The sequence below is a fragment of the Podarcis filfolensis genome (assembly GCF_964270895.1).
Source record: "Podarcis filfolensis genome assembly, chromosome: 17".
Taxonomy (NCBI): domain Eukaryota; kingdom Metazoa; phylum Chordata; class Lepidosauria; order Squamata; family Lacertidae; genus Podarcis; species Podarcis filfolensis.
Window position 1 is genome coordinate 1,143,724 of NC_139621.1, and position 25,476 is coordinate 1,169,199.

Consider the following 25,476-nt stretch of genomic DNA (forward strand, 5'->3'; position numbering starts at 1 on the left):
CAGTTTCACTGAAGTGCGTGGGGACCTACATAACCCCCATGCAAGTGGGGAGTCACTGTACTTTAATTCTGCCCTGGGTTATCTGTGGAATTTCCCTGGGGGGGTTTTATGGCTCCCCCTAGCAGGGAGGACTCGTAACCTCCTCCTGCTCCTCTTTCTTTTTGCACAGGGCAGCCCACTGGAGTGACTGGTCCCCCTGGAGCCCCTGCTCTGTTTCCTGCCGGGAAGGTGTCCAACGGCGCAACCGGACGTGTCATGGGCGCAACGGCCCGGCCGGCTTTTGTCAGCCCAGCACCCGCCAGTGGGAGATGCAGGCCTGCAGCCTGATGGCCTGTTGCCCCAGTAAGCATCTCGGCTCTCCTATTGTGGCTCTTTTCTCTCTCTTTTTTTTAAAAAAAACTTTTTAATTCAAAATTAAAACAAAACATATTATCCAGAAACATATCATCCTTATTTTCCCCCCATTTTTCCTCCCTTCCCGCACCCTCCCACACAAAACCCACCCCCCCCCCCGGCTTCCCTCAGGTCCAGTCTTTGATTTCTCTAAGAAAGCAGTTTTCTGCATGTTACACAATTGTATAGATCCTCAAACTATTTAGCTGATTATCATCAATAGAGAAGTTTGTGAATGTTTATTCAAAGCCAGCCAAGGAGTCTGATTCGCTTTGTTGTGTCTTCAGATACTTTGTAAAGGGTTCCCATTCATCTTTAAAGTCACAGTTATCCTTGTCCCGTAGCTTATAGGTCAGTTTTGCCAGTTCTGCGTGGTCCATCAGTTTCTCTTGCCATACTTCTTTCATCGGAGTTTCCTCAGTCTTCCATCCTTGTGCTATTAGAACTCTCGCCACCGTTGTCACATATATGAAGATGTTTTTCAGCTTTTTGGGTAGATCTTTCCCTACAATCCCTAACAAAAATGCTTCAGGTTTTTTAAACAAATATTAAATGGAACATTTTCTTCAATTCATTGTATATCATTTCCCAAAAAAATTTAATTACATTGCAATCCCATCACATATGATAAAATGTCCTTTCCTTTTCCTTACACTTCCAACATATATTTGAACTAGTTTTGTACATTTTCCCTAACTGCACTGTTGTCGTGTACCATCTGTACATCATCTTCATGTAATTCTCCTTCAGTAGGGAACAATCTGCAAATTTTAAATCAGTTTTCCATAATTTCCCCCAATCTTCCATCATAATGTTGTGATCTACATCTTGTGCCCATTTAATCATAACTGATTTTATCTCTTCATCTTTCGTCTCCCATTCTAATAATATTCAGTAATTTCACTTTCCCTTCGATCACTTCCGTTTGAAACCTAGATCTTGTGTAACTGAATTCTTTCTCGCTGTCTTCTTTATGTGTTTCATATAGTTGTCAACAATGCAACCAACTCTGAAAGTGGTCTTTGATCTCATCATAATCTCTTAATTTCCATTTTCCATCATGATCCTTTAATAAATCAACATATGTGAGCCATTTCCCTTTCTTTCCAAGTGGTTTGAGCGACTGCTTCATGTGGTGAAAGCCACTACGGGGTCTTTTGTTCCAATAAGTCTTTGTATTTCTCCCATACTCTCATTAGTGATTTCCTAATTATATGGTTGTAAAAACTTCTATGAACCTTCCCTTTTCTGTACCATAAGTATGCGTGGCAGCCGAATCTGTTGTCATGTCCTTCTAGTTCTAATGCCTCTTGCTTGTCCAATCTCATCCAGTCCCTGATCCAAACCAAACAAGCAGATTTAAGGTCTGGGAGGGCAAACCCGCCTCTGTCTTTTACGTCTGTAAGTATTTTATGTTTTATGCTTGGCCTTTTGCGCCCCCCCCCAGATAAATTTTGAAATCTCTTTCTGCCATTTTTAAAAACATTCATCTTTCAGAATGACTGGTATCGCTTGAAAAAGAAATAGCATTTTTGGCAACACATTAATTTTAATCGCCGATATTTTTCCTGACAATGAGAGATTCATTCTACTCCATATTTCTAAATTTTGTTTAACCTCAAGCCAAATTTTTTCATAGTTATTTTTAAATAGGTTTATATTTCTTGATGTTAACCAAATCCCTAAATATTTAACCTTTTTATTTATTTTTTTATAAAATATTTATTAAGGTTTTAAAAGTTTATATAGAATAGAAAAAACAAAACAAAAAACAAAAACAGTAAAAATACATACAAAACATACAAAACACATACAGCAACAAGTATAATTTCAATCCCTTATATTCATAAAACTTACTTTCCCGACCTCCTCATACCTCCCCTTTCTGTATTCCAATCTCTAATTAATTCAATTCAGCAAATCCTTCCCCTAATTTCTGTATAATTTTTAACCTTTCTTTTCTTGATCACTTAATCATTACAGCTTATAACCACTTAATTTCTGAATCAACATCGTTCTAACCTTCAATAATTTTACAATGTTTCCTAAGATAGTCCTTAAATTTCTTCCAATCTTCTTCCGCCGTCTCTTTTCCCTGATCTCTGATTCTGCCGGTCATTTCTGCCAGTCCCATATAGTCTATAACCTTCATCTGCCATTCTTCCACGGTGGGTAGATCTTCTGTCTTCAAATACTTTGCAATGGGTATTCTTGCTGCTGTTGTAGCATACATAAAAAATGTTCTGTCCTTCTTTGACACCAATTGGCCAACCATGCCCAGGAGAAAGGCCTCTGGTTTCTTCAGGAAGGTATATTTAAATACCTTTTTCATTTCATTATAGATCATTTCCCAGAAAGCCTTGATCCTTAGGCATGTCCACCAAAGGTGAAAGAATGTACCTTCAGTCTCTTTACATTTCCAACACTTATTATCAGGCAAGTGGTAAATTTTTGCGAGCTTGACTGGAGTCATGTACCACCTATAAATCATTTTCATAATATTTTCTTTTAAGGCATTACATGCCGTAAATTTTATACCGGTGGTCCACAACCATTCCCAGTCCTCAAACATAATGTTATGACCAATATCTTGTGCCCACTTGATCATAGCTGATTTAACTATTTCATCCTGTGTATTCCATTCCAACAGCAAGTTATACATTTTTGACAAGTTCTTAGTTTTGGATTCTAACAATTCTGTCTCCAATTTTGATTTCTCCACCTGGAAACCAATTTTCCTGTCTAACTTAAAAACCTCCATTATTTGATAATAATGGAGCCAGTCTCGCACTTTATCTTTCAATTTCTCATAACTCTGCAATTTCATTATATCCCCTTCTTGTTCCAAAATTTCCCAATATTTCGGCCATTTAGACTCCATATTAAGTTTTTTCACGGCCTTTGCCTCCATTGGGGACAACCACCTGGGAGTTTTGTTCTCCAGCAAGTCTTTATACCTAATCCAGACATTGTACAATGCTTTCCTGACAATATGGTTTTTAAAAGCTTTATGAGCTTTAACCTTGTCGTACCACAAATATGCATGCCACCCAAAAGTATTATTGAACCCTTCTAGATCCAAAATATCTGTGTTCTCCAGAAGTAGCCAGTCTTTCAACCAGCAGAAAGCCGCTGATTCATAATAAAGTTTAAAATCTGGCAGGGCAAATCCCCCCCTTTCTTTTACATCAGTTAATATCTTAAATTTTATCCTGGGCTTCTTGCCCTGCCAGACAAATTTAGAAATATCTTTCTGCCACTTCTTGAAACAGTCCATCTTATCAACAATTTGCAATGTTTGGAACAAAAATAACATTCTAGGCAATACAGATTGCAGCAATCTTTATAGCTGCAATTCGACCTAACAAGGAAAGCTTCAATTTTGACCAAATTTCTAAATCTATTTTTACCTCTGTCCAGCATTTTTCATAATTATCTTTAAACAAATTCACATTTTTAGCTGTCATATTAATCCCCAAATATTTCACTTTCTTAACCACAGTTAAACCTGTCTCATTCTGAAACCTCTCCCTTTCCATAGGTGTTAAATTTTTCTCCAATACCTTAGTTTTAGATTTGTTCAATTTAAATCCTGCAACTTGGCCAAAATCTTGAATTAGTTCTAAAACCCTTTTGGTACTAGAGTCTGGCTCTTGTAACGTAAGTACCAAATCATCTGCAAATGCTCTCAATTTGTATTGTTTAGCTCCGACCTGTACCCCTTTAACCAACTGATCCCTTCTGATCATATTCAGCAAAACCTCCAGGACTGATATAAAAAGTAATGGGGAGATTGGGCACCCCTGACGTGTCCCTTTTTCTATCTTAAACTCTTCCGTAACCACATTATTTACAATTAACTTTGCTTTCTGCTCTGAGTATATTGCACCTATACCGTTTTCAAATCCTTGGCCTACCCCCATCCCCTGGAGATTCTTCTTCATAAAACTCCAAGAAATATTGTCAAAGGCTTTCTCCGCGTCCACAAATATCAAAACTGCTTTAGTATTTATGTTCACTTCTAGCTTTTCCAAAATGTCAATTATATTCCTTACATTGTCTGACATATGTCTTCTCGGGAGAAAGCCCGCTTGGTCCCTATGAATCTCCTCCATCAAAACTTTTTTCAATCTCTTAGCCAAAATATCAGCAAAGATTTTATAATCCACATTTAGTAACGAGATAGGGCGGTAGTTCTTAAGTTGATTCTTTTCAGTCTCAGTCTTCGGTATAAGTGTAATATAAGCTTCTTTCCACGTTTCTGGTGCCCTTTTCCCCTCCAAAATTTCATTGCAAACTTCCTTCATAGGTTGTAGTAGCCACTCCTTCAACATTTTATAGTATCTGGAAGTAAGCCCGTCCGGTCCCAGGGTCTTGCCCAGTTGCATGTTTTGAATGGCACCTTCTATTTCCTGTTCAGTTATTTTCTGATTCAAACCTATTTTACTTTCATAAGAAATTTTTTGTAATCCATAAGTCTTAAGAAATTTGTCTATGTCCATCTCTTTCTGCGGCCCTTGTGTATATAATTGTTTAAAATATCTCTGGAAGCAATTTCTAATCTCATTTGGCTTATATATGTTCTTTCCTTCCACTTCTAATTTTGTAACCGTATTTAATTTTTGTCTTTTCCTCATTTGCCAAGCCAATAGTTTACCACATTTGTCTGCTGATTCAAATGTCTTTTGTCTCATTTGTTTAATTTTCCATTCTATTTCTTGATTCATCAGTTCCATATATTGTGTTTGGTATAATTTGATTTCTCTCAAAATCTCTTTGGACTTTGGTTTTGATCTTAGTTTCCTTTCCCCTTCTTTTATCTTCTCCAAAATCTTGTCTTTTTTCTCATTTTGCCTTCTCTTTTTTATTGCATTTTGTTGTATCAGGAATCCTTGCATAACGGCTTTACTTGCGTCCCAGATTACTCTTTTTTCCACATTGGTATTCATGTTTATTTCAAAATAGTCTCTCAATGTTTTTTGGGCCTTTTTATACACTTCTTCATCTCTAAATAAGGTGTCATTCATCCTCCATCTGAAGGAGCCAGTTGTTATTTGCTTCATCTCCATTCTTACTGCGTTATGGTCGGAGCAAGTTTTTGGACAGATTTCCACTTTCTTTATCTTTGATGCCATTCCTCTAGTAACCCAAATTTGGTCGATTCTAGTCCATGTCATTTTGGCTTCAGAAAAGAAAGTTCCCTCTCTTTCAAGAGGATTCTTTGTTCTCCAAATGTCAATCAGGTCCATATTGTCAATCATTTCAAAAAAAGTTTTTGGTAGTCTTCCATCCTTAGTAAGTACCTGTCTTTGTGCTTTGTCCATATTTGTAGATACTACTCCATTCATGTCTCCCATCAAAATTAAATTATAGTCCAGATAGTCCAACAAAGTCTCATGCAACTTCTTGAAGAATTCAGATTTCCCCTCATTCGGTGCATAAATTCCTACAGCCAAAAATTTCTCTCCTTGGACTTGAATTTCAATTGCCAGGAATCTTCCTTGTTCATCTTTAAAAATTAATTTCGGTAGCAATTTTTCCTTTGCATATATCACGACTCCTCTTTTTTTGACTTTGTCAGATGAAATAAATTCTTGTCCCAATCTTTTATTCACCAATATTTTCCTGTGTAACCTCATCACATGTGTTTCTTGTAAACAAATCAAGTCCAATTGTTCTTTCTTCAATATATGAAAAACAGCTTTCCTCTTTCGAGGCATATTCAAACCATTACAATTCCAACTCAGAAGTTGCAGAGCCATGATGAGACTATTTACTTACTCCTGCTGCTCCAAGTAGTTGTTCTTCCTCTGCCAGTGGTTTCAACCCGAATGACAAGTTTGATATGTCTGATATGTCCAGTGTTCCTTTTCCCAATGGCGTCAGTTCCTGCCCAGATTCCACCTCCTTCTGTAGATCCTCTTCGTGGTCTCTCAAGAATTTGTCTTTATCACTCAGTGTTTTTATTCTTATCTTCCTTCCTTTGTATTTAAAAGATAGGCCTTGTGGGAATTCCCACCTGAAGAATATCTTGTTTTTTTCAGTAAAACAACCAGATCTCTGTAGTAGGTTCTTACATCCAGAATATGCTTCGGGATATCTTTGAAGATCTCCACATAGGAATTTTCAATCTCCAAGGTTTTTTGGTAGTGCAAATTCAAAATTTTATCCCTTTCTTCTTTTGTTCTTAATGTTATCAAACAGTCTCTTGCCTTATTCTTCCTTTGTCTCGTACCAAGCCTAAATGCACTCACTATCTTGAATTCATCCTTCTCCAGGCCCTGTTGCCAAAAGTCCAAAAATTCTTTTGTCAGGAAGTCCGCCAAGTTATCTTTCTCACTTTCCGGAACTGATCTGATCCTTAAGTTTCTCTCTTTTCTTTGCAATTCAATCATAGACAAAGTCAGATCATGATCCTCCAATTTCTTGATGACCGGTGGTATCCTCTCCTGGGTAGCAACGGCAATTTCCTTTGCTTCCTCAGCAATCTTTCGAGTTGTAGCCGAGTCCTCCAAAAGTCTTACAATAGTCTCTGTATTAGAATTTACCTTCTTTCCCAATTCATCAATACTTTTCGTGTTCAGATCAATTTTTGCTGAGACCTCAGCCACTTGTTTATTAGTTTCCGCAACTTGTTTACTTGTCTCTGTTCCCTGCTTCATTAAGTATTCCAAAGATACATTAATTTTGCCAAGTGCCTGTGCCAAAGCATCTTCTGTTGACATAGCTCTTACTTTTGTTTGAGAGGCAGCAGCTGCGCCCGTGCCTCCGGATGTTGAAGCTCTCCGCTGGTGGGAAATATCAGTCTTGTATTGTCTACCTGATCTTAAGCTTCTTTCCTCAGATTTCCCCTTTTCTTTATCCATAACACTCTCATTTGGAGCCAAGGTCATGTCTTGTACTTTTGTTTTAGAAAGGAAATTTCCACTGGCTCTCACTTCTAGTGGCTTAGTTGTTATTGTAGCAACAAAGTCTCCACTAGGGGGAAAGGTTCCAACTTCGCTTTGTAATTTTATAACCAATGTCTCTTTAAAAACCCCCTTTTCTCCAATTAGCCACAATTTCCAATTTATCTTCAATGCTATTTTATATAGAAGTCCATTCAAAGACACTGTATCTTTACACAAAGTTACTGCTACAAACAATCCCGATGTGCTGACAGTCCACCATTCAGTTTCCCTGTCTTTTTTTTTTTTATAAAATTTTTTATTGGTTTTTTAACACATAATAATAGACAATACAAAACAATACAAGAACAAACAAACATATAAACACGTATAATTTCTTCACATTTTTTCTTAAACCTTCTTTCATCGACTTCCTCATACCTCCCTTTTCTGCATCCCTACTTTAAAGTTTTCCAGCAAGCCCCAATGTCAACTTATAACACTTTTTTTCCCCCTTTAAATCCTTTTTCTCATATCCAATTATTTGTCCCCGCAATTCTGTTTTACCTGACCCAAAACATTTTAACACTCATTAATTTTGCAACAGTTCTTGAGATAAACTTTAAATTTCTTCCAATCTTCTTCCACCGTCTCTCTCCCTTGGTCACGGATTCTGCCAGTCATCTCCGCCAGTCCCATGTAGTCAATCACCTTGGTCTGCCATTCTTCCAGTGTGGGTAGTTCTTGTGTCTTCCAGTACTTTGCCAGAAGTACTCTTGCTGCTGTTGTAGCATACATAAAAAAATGTCCTATCTTTCTTTGAGACCAATTGGCCCACCATGCCCAGGAGAAAGGCCTCTGGTTTCTTCACAAATGTGCATTTAAGCACCTTCTTCATTTCATTATAAATCATTTCCCAGAAGACCTTAATCCTTGGGCACGTCCACCAAAGGTGGTAAAAGGTACCTTCAGTTTCCTTACATTTCCAGCATTTATTATTGGGCGTGTGGTAAATTTTTGCAAGCTTGACTGGAGTCATGTACCACCTATAGATCATTTTCATAATGTTTTCTCTTAAGGCATTACATGCCGTAAACTTTATACCGGTGGTCCATAACTGTTCCCAGTCAGCAAACATAATGTCGTGACCAATATCTTGTGCCCATTTAATCATAGCTGATTTAACCGTCTCATCCTGTGTATTCCATTTCAGCAACAAGTTATACATTCTTGACAGATTTTTAGTGCTGGGTTCCAAAAGCTCTGTTTCTAATTTTGACCTCTCCACCTGGAAGCCAATTTTCCTGTCCTGTTTAAAAACTTCATTTATCTGGTAGTAATGTAGCCAGTCTCTTACTTTAAATTTCAACTTCTCATAACTCTGCAATTTTACTTTTCCCTCCTCATGTTCTATAATTTCCCAATACTTCGGCCATTTGGATTCCATATTAAGTTTTTTCACTTCCTTAGCCTCCATTGGTGACAACCACCTAGGGGTTTTGTTTTCTAACAAATCTTTATACCGAATCCAAACATTATATAATGCTTTCCTGACAATATGGTTTTTGAAACCTTGATGGATTTTTACCTTGTCGTACCATAAATATGCATGCCAGCCAAATCTGTTATTGAACCCTTCCAAATCCAAAATGTCTGTGTTCTCAAGAAGCAGCCAGTTTTTCAGCCAGCAAAAGGCCGCTGATTCATAATACAACTTTAAGTCCGGCAGGGCAAACCCCCCTCTTTCTTTCGCATCAGTTAGTATCTTAAATTTTATTCTGGGCTTTTTGCCCTGCCAGACAAATCTAGATATATCTTTTTGCCACCTCTTGAAACAATCCATTTTGTCCAAAATCTGCAATGTTTGAAACAAAAACAACATTCTCGGCAAGACATTCATCTTAATAACAGCAATTCGGCCCAACAAGGAAAGTCTTAGATTTGACCATATTTCTAGATCTTTCTTAACTTCTGTCCAACATTTCTCATAATTGTCTTTAACTAAGTTCACATTCTTAGATGTCAGATTAATCCCTAGGTATTTCACCTTCTTTGCTATTGTCAAACCAGTTTCACTCTGAAACTTCTCCCTTTCAACAGCTGTTAAATTTTTGTCCAGTACTTTCGTTTTCTGTTTGTTCAGCTTAAAACCTGCTACTTGACCAAATGTTTGTATTAATTCTAAAACTCTTTTCGTACTAGTGTCTGGCTCTTCCAGGGTTAAAACTAGATCATCTGCAAATGCTCTCAGTTTATACTGTTTAGCTCCGACCTGAATCCCTTTAACCAGCTGGTCCTCTCTAATCATGTTTAATAAGACCTCCAGGACCGATATAAAAAGTAATGGGGATATTGGGCATCCCTGTCGTGTCCCTTTCTCAATAACAAACTCTTCTGTAACCACGTTATTTACAATCAATTTTGCTTTTTGTTCAGAATAAATTGCACTTATACCATTTTCAAAACCTTGGCCTACCCCCATCCCTTGGAGGTTCTTTTTCATAAAATTCCAAGAAATGTTGTCAAAGGCCTTCTCCGCATCCACAAAAATTAACACTGCCTTGGTATTAATATTAACTTCCAATAACTCCATAATGTCTATTATGTTTCTCACATTGTCTGACAAATGTCTTCCTGGAAGAAAGCCCGCTTGGTCTTTATGAATCTCCCCCACCAAAACTCTTTTCAGTCTTTTTGCCAAAATGTCTGCAAAAATTTTGTAATCCACATTGAGTAATGATATTGGGCGGTAGTTCTTAACCTGGTTCTTTTCAGTCTCTGTCTTTGGTATAAGTGTAATATAAGCTTCTTTCCACGATTCAGGTGCCTTCTTCCCCTCTATAATTTCGTTGCAGACCTCCTTCAACGGTTGCATAAGCCATTCTTTCAAAGCTTTGTAGTATCTGGAGGTCAGTCCATCAGGTCCTGGAGATTTTCCCAATTGCATATTCTGAATGGCTCCCTCAATTTCTTGATCAGTTATCTTCTGGTTCAAAATCACTCTACTTTGTTCAGAAATTTTTTGTAATCCATATTTTTAAAGAAATTCTTCAATTTCTTTTTCGTTCACCGGCCCTTGTGCGTAGAGTCTCCTGAAATAGCTCTGAAAACAGTTTCTAATCTCATTTGGTTTGTAGATGTTCTTTCCCTCCACTTCTAAATTGGTAACCGTATTCTGTTTTTGTCTCTTCTTCAGTTGCCATGCCAAAAATTTCCCACATTTATCTGCCGATTCAAATGTCTTTTGTCTCATTTGTTTTATTTTCCATTCTATCTCTTGGTTCATCAATTCCATATATTGTCTCTGATAAAACTTAATTTCTCTCAGGATTTCATGTGACTTTGGTTTAGATCTCAGTCTTTTTTCTCCTTCTTTTATCTTTTCCAGGATCTTATCCTTCTGCTCATTCTGTCTCTTCCTTTTTATGGCATTCTGTTGTATTAAAAATCCTCGCATGACGGCTTTACTTGCGTCCCAAATTACTCTTTTTTCCACTTCTGTTCTCAGATTTATCTCAAAGTAGTCCTTTATTGCTTTCTGGGCCTTTTTGTACACCTCTTCATCTCTAAACAGGGAGTCATTCATCCTCCATCTAAAGGAGCCAGCTGTTGTTGGGTTCATCTCCATCTTTACAGCATTATGGTCGGAACAAGTCTTTGGGCAGATTTCCACTTTCTTAATCTTTGGTGCCATCCCACTAGATACCCATATTTGGTCAATTCTAGTCCAAGTCATTTTTGCCTCAGAGAAAAAGGTTCCCTCTCATTCAGTTTCCCTGTCAAGGCAGCGGATGTTCTTTTTAAATACGTTCCTTTCTTACAGGCATAAAAAGTTCAATTTCCACCCCCCTCCGCTCCTGTCAAACGGTGGGGAGAAATACTCTTCCAAACGATAGATTGCTAATTCCAAGAAAATATTCACTCTTAAGTTACAGCTTACAGTCTCTTTGCTTTAGATTGTCTACACAACGGGAAGGCAGACTTCCTTTTTGTACCTTTCCCATGCTAGTGCCAAAATTCTTGTTAATTTCATTTCAAATTAAATCCGTTAATCCTACTCACGAATAGTTGCTTTTAAGTCCAGATTCTTGGGAAGAAATCAGCGCTCTCCGATCATGGCGATGCGGCTTCACTCAGCAGGCTTTGTAAACGACCCTCAGCACCGCGCCGCTTACCCGCTGCCGCTCCGAAGCCTTTAAAAAGGCTCCTTTGCGGTTTTGGGGGGGCGCAAAAGGTGCCCGCCGGGTCTCCTCGTTCACAGGCTTCCGCGCCTGTGATTTTTAAGGGTCCCCGCTTCGCCGTGGCAGCAGGACCCGAACCCGCAGAGCAGACTTCCCCCGGAGCTCGGGGGAAAGTCCGCCATCAATCGCTGGCGCTGACCGGAAGTCCAATATTTAACCTTTTTATGGACTTCAATCGCAATGTTTTGTTCTAATTTGGTTCTTTCTTCTTCCTTCATGTTTTTAATGAATAATTTAGTTTTATTCCTATTTAACTTAAATCCTGCCACCTCCCCAAATTTCTGAATTTTTTCTGTTACTTTAGGGAGTGAGGTTTTAGGTTCTTCCACTGTTATCACTAGGTCATCTGCATACGCTTTTAACTTGAATTCACTTTTCCCAGTTTTTACCCCTGTGATCTCTTTATCCGCTCTTGAACTTGGGGTGAAGCCAGACATCACCTTGAAGTCACCCAGGGTCCTTTAACTTGGGCTGAACCCAGCTTCCTTTCAGCTACAGAGTTTCTTGCTCAGATATACACTCTTGTTATCAGGTTGTTTTCCATTCCATCTGGTCTTTAAGAACTACTATGGTATGCTAAGATCTAGGGCCTGAGTTTACTTGTTTTCCTCCTTCCTCCTCATCCATTTTCCCCTTTGTATTGTGCTTTTTAGTTTGTAAGTCTTCATCAGGGGCTGCCTTGTTTTTATTTACCGTATTTTTCGCTCCATAAGATGCACCTGACCATAAGACACACCTAGTTTTTAGAGGGGGAAAGCAAGAAAAAAAATATTCTGCGCAGAGCATGTAAGTGCCTCTTGCTTTTCTTGCTTTAAACCCTTCCGTCGCTCCTCCTTCTTCACTGAGAAGCCAGTAGAGCAAACAGCGCAGCTCTCGCTGAAGCCAGCAGAGCAAGAGCGATAGCTGCACAGCGCCTCTTGTTCTGCTGGCTTCCCAGCAAAGCGGGAGGAGCGACGAAAGGGAGCCCTTACAAGGGAGCGCTGAGCAGAGCCTGGCAGCGGCTCTTGCTGGCTTTTCTGGGAGATGTGGGAAGGGACAGAGGGCAGCCTGTCAGTCCCTTCTCCCACCTCGCGGAAAAGCCCCCAAGAGAGGCTAGGCGTGGCTCTTTAAAGGGAGCGCTGAGCAGAGCCTCCCACCTGCTTTCGCTCTATAAGACGCACACACATTTCCCCTTACTTTTTAGGAGGGAAAAAGTGCGCCTTATGGAGCGAAAAATACGGTATCTTATGCAAGCTTCTCTGGGTAAAAATGCTGTAAATAAATCATTAATATTTATAATTAAATCCACATGGAAACCAGTTGCTTCTCTTCCTTATCTGTAAAACCAAGGGGTTTTTGTTTGTTTTAACATTTTGTAGGGACACTTCCGGTTAGCGCCGGCACTTAATGGCGGATCTCAACCGGAGCTCCGGGAGAGATCTGCTTCGTGGGTTCGGGTCCTGTCAGCTACGGCGAAGCGGGGACCCCTAAAAATCACAGGCGCGTTGCCTGTGAACTGGAGACTCGGCGGGCACCTTTGCGCCCCCCCGACGCTGCGAAATAGCCTTTTTAAAGGCTCCGGAGCAGCGGAGGGGTCTTGGAGCGGTGCTGAGAGTCGTCTTCACCCAGCCTGCGAAGCGAAGCCGCGTCGCCATTAGCGGAGAGCGCTGACTTCTTCCCGTGAAATTGGATTAAAAGAACAACTATCCGTGAGTAGGATTGACTGCTAAAGTAGAAATTGGACTCTAAAATTAAGAAATTGGGTACCGAGACGGATAAGCACTAAAAAGGAAGTCTGCTTTCCGTTCTGTAGCAAGATCAAAGCGAAAGGCACTCTAGCTGTAACTGCTTGAGAGGAAACTTGCGGGATTTAAGAAATCCACCACCAAAGCAAAGAACTCCCCCCCCCGAAGGCAGGAGGGGGGGGAAGAAGATTTTAAAAGTGTTTCCCTGCCAATTTAAAAGAATTGGATTAAGTATCGCTGCTCTTTAACCTGGGATCGGACTGCCGGAGAAAAGGAACCGGCTAAGGACTGTTGCTATAAGAAGCTAAAAAGTATCTCAAATTGACTTTGGTTACTTCCAATTTGAAACACTGTTTCTGTGGTATTACAAAGTTACTTACAGGACACTATTGACTGGGATCCCCTTGAAAAAGGAAAGAAAAATTGAAAGGGACTAGGAAACTTTTATTCCTTCTTTTTTGAAGAGTGTGGGATTACTTTGAGAAGCATAGAACTGACTCTACGCCCCCTAGAGGACCTACAAATTGTTTCAGCAACAAGTGGAGTTTAAAATTTGAGAACTTTGTTTGTGAGTTTCAAAGTCTGGGAATGACCTTGACTAAAAGACTTTGTTATGGCAGATGGTAAAGAGAAAGGGGAGTTACAAGAAACAACCTTGAGATCTGGCAGACAATACAAAATTGACACTTTCATGCAAAGAAGGGCTTCTGTAACAGGAGCCTCTGGAGCTATAGTGGCTGCAAAGCCAAAAGTGAAAGCAATGTCTACAGAAGAATCATTTGCTAAGGTATTGGAGAAGATAAATGACTCTTTGGAGGAACTAAAAAAGCAAGGTGCGGAGACTAAATTGCAAGTTGCTGAAACTAAAGTACAAGTTGCTGAAACAAATAAAAAAATTGAAGAAATCTCTGGGAAAATTGACCTAAATACTAAAAGTATAACTGACCTAGGGAATAAAGTGAACTCAAATGCAGAAGCAATTGGGAAATTATTGGAAGACTCATCTATAACACGAAAGATAGCTGAGGAAGCTAAGGAAATTGCAACTGCTGCGGAGGAAAAATTTCCACCAGTTTACAAGAAATTGGATGAATATGAACTGGCACTCTCTATGCAGGATATGCAACGCAAGGAGAGGAACCTGAGGATCAGACTTGTGCCGGAAAAGGAAGGAGAGAACTTGGTGGATGATTTGACAAAAGAATTTTCTGATTTTTGGAAGCAGGAGCTGAAGAAAGAGGACTTTAAGATAGAAAGTGCATTTAGATTGGGAATAAGACAGAAGAGAAATCGACCCAGAGATTGTCTTATTACTTTAAGATCAAAGGAGGAGCGAGATAAAATATTGAACCTGCACTACCAAACAGCCCTTCGAATTGAAGACTTTTTTATTGAGATCTTTAAAGACATCCCTAAGAGTATCTTGGACGCAAGAGGACATTATAAGGACCTGGTGACACTGCTGAAGAAGAACTACATACCATTCAGGTGGGAATTTCCCCAAGGCTTGTCTTTTAAATATAAGGGAAAGAAGAGAAGAATAAAGACTGTAAGTGATAAAGACAAGTTCTTGGGGGAACACGAAGAAGACCTACAGAAAGAGACATTTCCAGGACAAGGGCATCCATCACTGGACACGAACACGGTACCACCGACAGACGAGGAACAAAAACAGGGAGCTGTAGGAGGAAGGAGTAAATAATCCCATCATGGCTCTGCAACTTCTAACCTGGAATTGTAATGGCTTAAATATTCCCAGGAAGAGAAAAAGTATATTTCATGCCTTAAAGAAAGACCAATTGGACTTGATTTGCCTACAAGAGACCCACGTGACAAGAGCACACAGAAAATTATTAATAAATAAAAGACTGGGACAGGAATTTATATCTTCAGACAGAGTAAAAAAGAGAGGAGTGGTGATCTATGCAAAAGAAAAATTGCAACCGAAACAAATCTTTAAAGATGATCAAGGAAGATATTTGGCAATTGAAATTCAATCTCAAGGAGAGAAGTATTTGATAGTGGGAATCTATGCACCAAACGAAGGGAAAGCTGAATTTTTTAAGAAGTTGCATGAAATTTTGATGGACCATATGGATTACAACTTAATTTTGATGGGAGATATGAATGGAGTGGTTTCAACAAATATGGACAAGGCACAAAGACAGGTAATAACAAAAGATGGAAGACTACCAAAGACTTTTTTTGAAATGACTGACAATATGGACTTGATTGATATTTGGAGAACAAAACACCCATTAGAAAGAGAGGGAACCTTCTTTTCTGAAGCCAAAATGACATGGACAAGGATTGACCAAATCTGGGTGACTAGCAGTATGGCTCCGAACATAAAAAAAGTAGAAATCTGCCCAAAAACTTTCTCCGACCATAATGCTGTAAAGATGGTGATGAGGCAAACAACAACTGGTTCCTTCAGATGGAGAATGAATGACACCTTATTTAGAGACGAGGAGATCTGCAAGAAGGCCCAAAAAACCTTGAAAGATTATTTTGAAATCAACTTAAGGTCTGAAGTAGAAAAAAGAATAGTATGGGACGCAAGCAAAGCCGTGATGAGAGGGTTTTTGATTCAGCAAAATACTTTAAAGAAGAGAAAGCAAAATGAGAAAAAGGAGAGAATTTTGGAAAAGATAAAAGAAGGGGAAAAACAATTAAGATCGAAGCCAAAATCCCAAGAGATTCTAAGAGAAATCAAATTTCATCAAACACAATATATGGAACTGATGAATCAAGAATTAGAGTGGAAAATTAAACAAATGAGACAAAAGACCTTTGAATCTGCTGATAAATGTGGCAAGTTACTGGCTTGGCAAATAAAGAAGAGACAAAAACTCAACACGGTAACAAATATAGAAGTGGAAGGAAAAAACATAAGCAACCCAGCGGAAATTAGGAATTGTTTTCAGAACTACTTTAGACAACTTTACACACAAGGGCCGCAAAAAGAAATGGACATACAACCGTTCCTCGAGGAAAATGGGCTGAAAAAGGTTTCGCAAGAAAGTAAGATAATATTGAACCAGGAGATATCAGCACAAGAAATAGAAGATGCCATTCAAGGCATGACGCTGGGCAAATCCCCTGGACCGGATGGACTGACTTCCAAATACTACAAAGTTTTGAAGGAAGGGTTGATACAACCTTTGAAGGAAGTCTGCAATGAGATTATGGAGGGGAAAAGGGCACCCGATACGTGGAGAGAGGCCTACATTACACTTATACCAAAGACAGAGACTGAAAAGACCCAACTTAAAAACTACCGACCCATCTCGTTATTGAATGTGGATTACAAAATCTTTGCTGATATTTTGGCAAAAAGACTGAAGAGAGTTTTGATGGAGGAGATTCACGGGGACCAAGCGGGCTTTCTCCCAAAAAGGCACTTGTCGAACAATGTAAGGAATATAATTGACATTTTGGAAAAGCTGGAAGTGAACATAAACACTAAAGCTGTTTTGATATTTGTGGATGCCGAGAAAGCCTTTGACAACATTTCTTGGAGTTTTATGTTGAAGAACCTCCGGGGGATGGGGGTAGGCCAAGGGTTTGAAAATGGTATAGGTGCAATATACTCTGAACAGAAAGCCAAACTAATTGTAAATAATGTGGTTACAGAAGAGTTCAAGATTGAAAAAGGGACACGTCAGGGGTGCCCTATCTCTCCATTACTTTTTATATCGGTCCTGGAGGTTTTGCTTAATATGATTAGGAGGGACCAGTTGGTTAAAGGGATTCAGGTCGGAGCTAAACAATATAAACTGAGAGCATTTGCATATGACTTAGTACTTACATTGCAAGAGCCAGAAGCTAGCACGAAAAGAGGTTTGGAAATAATTCAAGAGTTTGGTCAAATGGCAGGATTTAAATTGAATAAGTCTAAGACAAAGGTGTTGGAGAAAAATTTGACACAGATAGAAAAGGAAAGGTTCCAGAATGAGACAGGGTTGACTGTGGTTAAAAAAGTGAAATATTTGGGTATAAATATGACAGCTAAAAATGTGAATTTGTTTAAAGATAATTATGAAAAAACTTGGAGAGAAGTGAAAAAAGATTTGGAGATTTGGTCCAACTTAAAGCTTTCCTTGTTAGGCCGTATTGCAGCTATAAAGATGAATGTATTGCCAAGAATGTTGTTTTTGTTCCAAGCATTGCAAATAATTGATAAAATGGATTGTTTCAAGAGGTGGCAAAAAGACATATCTAAATTTGTCTGGCAGGGCAAAAAGCCCAGAATTAAATTTAAGATACTAACGGATTCAAAGGAAAGAGGGGGGTTTGCCCTGCCAGACTTTAAACTTTACTATGAAGCGGCAGCTTTCTGCTGGCTGAAAGAATGGCTACTTCTTGAAAACACAGACATTTTGGATTTGGAAGGTCTTAATAACATTTTTGGGTGGCATGCATATTTGTGGTATGACAAGGTTAAAGCACATAAAAGTTTTAAAAATCATATTGTCAGAAAAGCACTACTAAATGTCTGGGACAGATATAAAGACTTGCTGGAAAATAAAACTCCAAGGTGGCTGTCGCCAATGGAAGCTAAGGCAGTTAAAAAGTTAAATATGGAGTCCAAGTGGCCAAGATACTGGGAAATTTTGGAAAAGGAAGGGGACAAATTGAGATTGCAGAGTTTTGAGAAATTAAAAGGGAAGGTGAGAGACTGGTTCCACTACCATCAAATAAATGAAGCGTTTAAACTGGACAGTAAAATTGGCTTCCAGGTGGAAAAATCAAAATTGGAGACAGAACTGTTAGAACCCAGTACTAAGAATTTGTCCAAAATGTACAATTTGCTGCTGAAATGGAATACACAAGATGAAACGGTTAAATCGGTCATGATTAAATGGGCTCAGGACATTGGTCATAATATCTTGTTTGCTGATTGGGAAAAGTTGTGGACCACCGGGATAAAATTTACGGCATGTAATGCCTTAAGAGAAAACATTATGAAAATGATATATAGGTGGTACATAACCCCAGTCAAGCTTGCAAAGATTTACCATGTGCCTGACAACAAATGTTGGAAATGTAAAGAAACTGAAGGTACATTTTTTCATCTTTGGTGGACCTGCCCGAAGATTAAGGCATTCTGGGAAATGATCTATAATGAACTTAAAAAGGTATTTAAATATACTTTCCCCAAGAAACCAGAGGCCTTTCTCTTGGGTATTGTCGGCCAAGGGGTGTTAAAGACGGATATAACTTTCTTTATGTATGCTACAACAGCAGCTAGAATACTCATTGCGAAGTACTGGAAGACGCAAGAACTACCCACACTGGAAGAATGGCAGATGAAGGTGATAGACTATATGGGCTTGGCAGAAATGACGAGCAGAATCCGAAACCAGGGAAGAGAAGCAGCGCAAGAAGAATGGAAAAAATTCAAGGACTATTTAAAGAAATATCACAAAGTTAATGAAAGTTAGAATGATGTTGGACTGGAAAGTAAATGGTTACTATTAGCAATGGTTAAGACAAGGAGAATAAGGAAGAATAGTCTAAATTTAAATTAAAATAAGGGAAGATTTGCTGAACAATCGATAAGAATTTGGAATACAGAAAGGGGAGGCATGAGGAAGTCGTGGAAGATAGGATATGAAATTAGGATATGAAATGATACATGTTTTTTGTTTTGTTTTTGTTTTTGTATGTTTATGTTTGTTGTATTGTGTTTATATGGAAAAATAAAAATATTATAAAAAAAAACAAAAACATTTTGTAGGGACAAACAGGGCCAGGTAAAATTTACCCATAACTAGAATCCAGCCAACAAGTTGTGCATCTCCAACCTAAAATTTCAGTTCTCATATAGTGCAACCTTACACCTGTCTGCTCACAAGTGAGTTCTCTGTAACAGGCTCCCAGGTAAGTGTGTTAGTACAGGTGGGGAGCCTGTGGCTCTTCAATGGGGCTGGACTCTCAGCTCTCATCATCCTGACCCCTGGGCCTGCCAGCTGGAACTGTTCTGAGCTGGAGTCCAACAACATCTGGAAGACCACCAATTCCCCATCCATGATATATGCAGTGGTGGAGCTTCATGCTCCGGCACCGGGGGGCGGAGAGCAGGTGTGGGCGACGTGCATCCCAGGGGCGTGGCATGCCACGGGGGCGGGGGGCAGCCAAGATGGCACCCCCCCAGGAGCACGCTGCCGAGGACGGTGCACTTCCCCCACCCCCATCTTCCTCCGCCAGTGGATATATGGATTGCATCCTGATCACACCTGTGGCTAACCTGTCTGTTTATATGATGATAATTTCCCATTACTGTGGATTCTTGTAACTGCTGAATTCCTCTCCCACCCCACTTTGATTTGATTTAAATATATGAGATGAATCTTCAGCTTTCAGCTTCGCTAATAGCTCCCACTTTCTGTCTTCTGAATATATCAGCTATCTGGAGAGCGGCTGCCAGTCCGTCTGTGGACAAGAGTGGGTTAGATGGGCAGGCTTGCTTGCTTCCTAAGAGCATTTCTGCAGAAAAGACTGGGCTTCATGAAGAGAATTCAGGGCATGTCAAGGAAGCTATTCATCCCAGTCTTCATTGATGCCGCCCCTTATTTCCTTGCAGGGGTGGGAGGCTGGTCAGCCTGGGCTGCCTGGAGTCCCTGCTCCGTGACTTGCCTCAGAGGGCTGCAGACAAGGAAGCGCACTTGCACCAATCCAGCACCAGACTGTGGAGGCAGTTGCCTAGGAGACGGCGCCGAACAACGGTCCTGTGACACCAACCTGATCTGCCCAAGTAGGTTTTTGACAGAGATATTGGAAAATAAGAACTGGGTCAAAGGATGTCGGGAAGGGAAGGAAAATGGATGCAATGAGAGGTCAGAGAGTTGAAATGGAGGAGGGAGCAAGGCAGTACATGTAATATGGATTAATCAGCTACATATATAGTTGATTATTGCCCTCCCCAGAGAGGTGCACCTGGTGTCTTTTTTGTGGTCTTTCTGGTACCTTTTTATTCACTAAGGTGAATGAAGCTTAAGCTTGTGTTTCAAAATAAACCCTAGGGCTAGGCCTTCACAGTTTTAATATTGTTTTAAATAAAGCTTATGCTCGCCATCTTTCAGGGAGAAATCCCATACACAATAAGCCAGCATAAGTTAAGCTCGTGTACAGAACACCAGATCCAAATTCTGTTCAGGAGCAGGGCTGCTACCAGCTGAGCTGGCCTAAACCTGGCAGAGGGAAAACAAGCCTTCAAAATAGTCTTTAGAGTTCAGAGATCCACTGGATCCTAACCACACTCATCCTGGTGGATATTTCTATAGGATGACTCTCTTAGTAGGGTTTTGAAATGAGCTGCAAATTATTTAATTCTGCTTCTTCTAGGATTTTTTTTGGTGTTGCTGTGTTTATTGACTTTTTGTTTTGTTTCAATTGTTGTATCTTGACTTTTAAAAAATACTGGATGCTTATTTTTATTTTGTAAGCCACCAAAAGAATTTCACTGGTAGGTAGCCATACAAAATGATCCAAGAAATGGTTATAGTGGTGTTTTTTTAAAAGGCAGTTTTACTTTTGGGGGAGTTTTTTTTTTTACTGTGGTACAGTACAAAAAATGACAATGGTAAAATCAATCTTTCCTTCTGTCCATGAGTGGCAGCATTTATGTATAAGTTCTTACACTTATACATAAAAGTGTAAGTTCTTACACTCCTTTGATCCGTTAAAAAGGCGATGGGAATGGATGGAGGAGAGGGAATCAGGGTGGGGGGTTGGGGTGCTGAACGCATTAAAGGAAATATGGCTGGTAGAGCTTTGCTGGGACCGGATGATCTGATGGAGAAGAGAGACGGGACAGTCTGGAGCAAGGATGGAGGGGACACAGGTCTTAGGGAGGTGAGGTTTGCTTGCCTTCTTTCTGCACAGCCCATCCTGACCCACACCGCCTCCCCCTCACACCCCTCATCTTTCTGTGCTTGCTTCTCTTTTCACACAGCCCATGGAAACTGGGGCAACTGGGGCAACTGGGAACCTTGCCCTGCCACCTGCATTCCCGAGGGCTCGGGGCCACAGCCCAGGCAGCAGCGCCGGCGTCAGTGTAACAGCCCCCCACCTTCCAGAGACCCCCCTGGAAACCCCTGCCCTGGAGCTGACCAAGACTACCGCTCCTGCAGCGGACTGCCCTTCTGTCCACGTAAGGAAAGAAAGCTGCCTCATTTACCCAGCCCTCCTCCTGCAAGCAGCTTGTGGGTGATGACCCTGTTGCCCCTGAAGAAACAAGCCCCCCCCACCTTATGGATTTATTTAGTGTGTACCTGTTTGTGCCAGTTCTATATCACAAAGTGTATTTTAAAAATATCTCTTAGTGGTGTACAGATAACTAAAGCAACAACAATGCAAAGAGCAGAAAATATTACGAAAGTACAGCTAACATATACAAATGTTACATTAATGCATATGTGAATGTTAGATTCTTTGCTGTCTCTGGCCAGCCGGATCGTGATCCAGAAAGGAAATGGGCAAAGAGACTGGCCTGTCCCAATGCTTTCCAAAGTGACAGACCTAGTTTATAGGCTGGGGATGGATGTAGCAGTAAAGACCCCTTTAACCCTTGACCATTGTCCATGCTGACGGCTGGAGCTGCTGGGAGTCCAAGAAACTCTCAGCGACCACAGTTTTCGTAGCCCTGCTGCAGGGAGTTTCCAAATGAATTTCTGTTGTGTCCTGGACAATGTAGTTCCACACTTGATGGGCCACAGCGATGCCCATTTAGAGCTTGTGCTTGTCTGAGCAAGTCCGGCTGGGGGTCCAGAGTTCTTTGTGTTGCCCCACAGAGGACGGCAGCTGGGGCAGCTGGAAGCCCATTGGCTCTTGCTCGGTGACCTGTGGGGTTGGCCGAACGGTGGAGAAGCGTCTGTGTGACAGCCCTGTGCCAAAGCATGGAGGAAAGTTCTGCCCTGGTCCAGACACCCACACCGACACCTGTAACACCAGGACGCCCTGCCCAGGTAATGGGGAAGGAAGGAGATATGGCAGGGTGGGAATCTAGAGCCAGACCGCAAAGGCTGCCCCGCTCGCTTGCTCCTGCCTGGCTGCTTCCATTCCCTCCAGCCCCCAGTGCCTACTGCCATCTGCGGCCCTCCTGCTACCACTTTCTGGCTTTCTTCTGCTGGTGAATATTGCCCCTTCTTCAGAAGGCTTGTGTCCCTCATGTTGTGAAATTCAGGAATTGAGAGGTGAAGGGGAGCCCCCACTTATTCCCAAACTAGCCAGAAGAACTAAATGGAACCTCCGTGTACAGAGGCCGTATCGCTTTGAATAAGGTGCTTTGGGATTGTTGCCAGATCCCAAAAAACTCTGGCCACTCTGAGCTGTCACATGTTGAGGAGACTGTGGAGGTCTGTCTGTACATCTCTGGGCTGTGGCCAGGCTTCTTCTGTGAGTTATTCAGCTTCCCTTTAAAAAGAGATCATGCAAATACTCTGCTTAGCTGCTTGCTAAGAGCTCAGCCTGCTCCTGCCTGCTGACCAATGAGGATGAGGCCTGGCCAGCTCCAGGATTGAGGGGGTCTCCTTTGGCGGTGGGCCGCTTCTATCTCCCTTGCCCTGCCTGTGGCTACGTCTGGGAACTGCCATGTAAATTTCCTACCATGCCCTGAAGTGACACTATTTGGGGGTCAGGGCAGCCAACATGGGGGTGCTGCGGATGGATGCTGCATGCTGACTCTGGGCCTGGTATATTTCGCAAACATCTGGATAGCTGGAATTTACATTTTATTTAATTAAAATCTTAATAGAATATAATAACACAGGTGATAATGAAAAGGGTCCAGCTGTTTATTCATGAAAAGTTTCATGCCATGGAATCTTCATGCTTTGCTGGGTCTGCTTACGGGCTGTGGTCATGTGTTGTTTCTGACTTTAGGCTATATTTTTGTAACTTGATGAAATCTTTTTATAATTTGAACAATCAATGCTTTAAAAGTTAGTTTTAAAGTTCAGTTGGTAATTTGGGGTGGAGGTACACACTTAACAACTACATATATGGATGTGTGTGAAACAGCGTGCAATTTCTTTGATCCATACCTCTAGGAAAGAATTTATATTTAATTATAACCCTGCTCCCAAGGGCTGCTCCAAGTTACAATACCCCCTCTCCCTCCCTGTGAATCTGCTTGACATCAAGGTAGACAACTTCAGGCCTTGGGCCAAATGTGGCCCCCCAGACTTCTCTATCTGGCCCCTGGAATGCTCCAGCTGCACCCCACATAGCTCCTGCTTTTTCTGTTCTCTCCTGTAGCGATTTTTGCCTGGCTGTGTCCTTGAACTGGGATGGTGACTCTCATTTCTCTGGATGGGGGTGTGTGTCTGACTACGGTGGGGGGTGGCCCTCAAGTCCCATCCCCGGACTGTGGGGCTGGCTGCCCTTGCCCACCGTCAAAGCTGGCTGGCATTCTTCTTGACCCTCCTCCTTCTCCCGCAATGCCACACAGTGGACGGGCGCTGGAGGGAGTGGTCCGAATGGAGTGTCTGTGAGAGGAAAGCCAGTAATATCAGGATCGCCTGCGATGAGCTGACTGGACTTCAGGCGAGAACCAGGACATGCGTTGGACGGGCGCATGAGGGCAAGCGCTGTGTGGGGCCAACCATGGATATCAGAAGCTGCTACAATGTCCAGTTATGCTCTTGTGAGTATTGGGGATGAAAAGAGGTGGAAGGAGCTGCCCTTATGAAAGGCTAAGCTTCAGAAATGCCACTTATGGGTGAGCCCGGAGGATGGGAGGCTGCTGGGAGCCCCAGGTAATCTGAGTTTTCTTTTGTCTTCCCCACCCACAATGTGATGGCCATTTCTTGGGTGGCTTTTTAAAAAAGAAAGGAAAGAAAGAAAGAAAGAAAGCAGAATTAGGCACTTGTTTTGAGTATAGGTCACTCTGTTAAAAACTAGCCAGGATATTTAAATGGAACCTCCATATTAAAGAAGCCGTATTTCTTTGAATAAGCTGCCATAGGGGTGTTGCTAGATCCCCCAAAGACACACATATGCTAAAACCAGCATATGCTGATGTATAGATGTGCACAGATGTGAGCACTGAGGGAAAGTGGCCTTATATATATAAAAAAAGGATTTTCAATTCAGGTAGAAGGGAGGAAAGTGCCAAACACCTGGGGCTCAGGCCTCCTGGACAATACTTCTGAGGTGCTGGGTGGTGAATAAGAGGCTGTGTCCTGCTTCCGAGAGCCCAAAGGCTCCTCCCCTGGAAGCAGAATGCTGGGCACAGATGGTGCAATCTAATAAGGCCATTCATGATTCCTCTATCATGTGGATTTTTAAAAACAACAGCAACAAAGATTCTACTTTCTGATATCTCTTTCCTTTTTTAAAATAATTTTTTATTGGATTTTACATTTTTATCACATTGCCACATATCAAAATCAACAAAATATATTCCCTCAATTTCCCCCCTCCCCCCGACTTCCCTCAACTTCCTTTTCTGGTCGGTCCCCCGTCCCCCCCATTAAACCCTGCCTGCTTTCAGATATTGTACATATTGTCCATATTGATAATTATTATTTCTGTTGTTAATTGTAAATGTTTACTCAAATCCTGGTAGTGAGTTTAGATCTTTACATTGTTACATTGTTTCTGTAAGTACAACATGAAAAGTTCCCATTCTTTCTTAAATTCTCTCTTGAGTCTCTGAGTCTTTCTGTTTACTTTGCCATTTCAGCATATTCCATTAATTTTTGCAGCCATTCTTCCTTAGTTGGTATTTCTTCGCTTTTCCATCTTTGGGCTAATAAGCTCCTAGCTGCAGTTGTAGCATACATAAAGCGTTTCTTCTTTTCTCTTAGTAAATCTTAACCTGTAATACCTAATAAAAAAGCTTCTGGTCAATTTAAATATTTTCTTAATTTCATTACAAATCATATCCCAATACTTATTAATCAGTTTGCAATTCCACCACATGTGAAAAATGTTACAGATAGGTAGCCGTGTTGGTCTGCCATAGTCAAAACAAAAAAATTTTTTTTTCCTTCCAGTAGCACCTTAAAGACCAACTAAGTTAGTGTGCATGCACACGAAAGCTCATACCAAGAACTAACTTAGTTGGTCTTTAAGGTGCTACTGGAAGGAAAAAAATTTTTTTTTGTTTTGACATGTGAAAAAGTTGCCTTCATTTTCTTTACATTTCCAACACTTATTTGAACCTGTTCTATACCTTTTTGCTATTTTTTTCTGGTGTAATACTCTGGTCCATGGGGTCAC

The 25,476-nt window shown here is 40.8% G+C and overlaps 2 protein-coding genes across 4 annotated transcripts in view; one reads left to right on the plus strand and one right to left on the minus strand.

Moving 5' to 3' along the window:
• LOC310752274 (uncharacterized protein) overlaps positions 1-25,476 on the minus strand; it is a 311,176-nt gene that overhangs the window by 269,627 nt on the left and 16,073 nt on the right. The gene's annotated exons all lie outside the window — the stretch shown is intronic.
• The window catches only part of CFP (complement factor properdin), a 37,971-nt gene that overhangs the window by 9,186 nt on the left and 3,309 nt on the right, over positions 1-25,476 (plus strand). Inside the window, exons 3-7 of the mRNA XM_083592242.1 lie at positions 170-342; positions 19,835-20,005; positions 21,206-21,403; positions 22,044-22,217; positions 23,702-23,896. Coding sequence (XP_083448368.1) covers positions 170-342; positions 19,835-20,005; positions 21,206-21,403; positions 22,044-22,217; positions 23,702-23,896 — 911 coding nt within the window. The remainder of the gene's footprint in view (positions 1-169; positions 343-19,834; positions 20,006-21,205; positions 21,404-22,043; positions 22,218-23,701; positions 23,897-25,476) is intronic.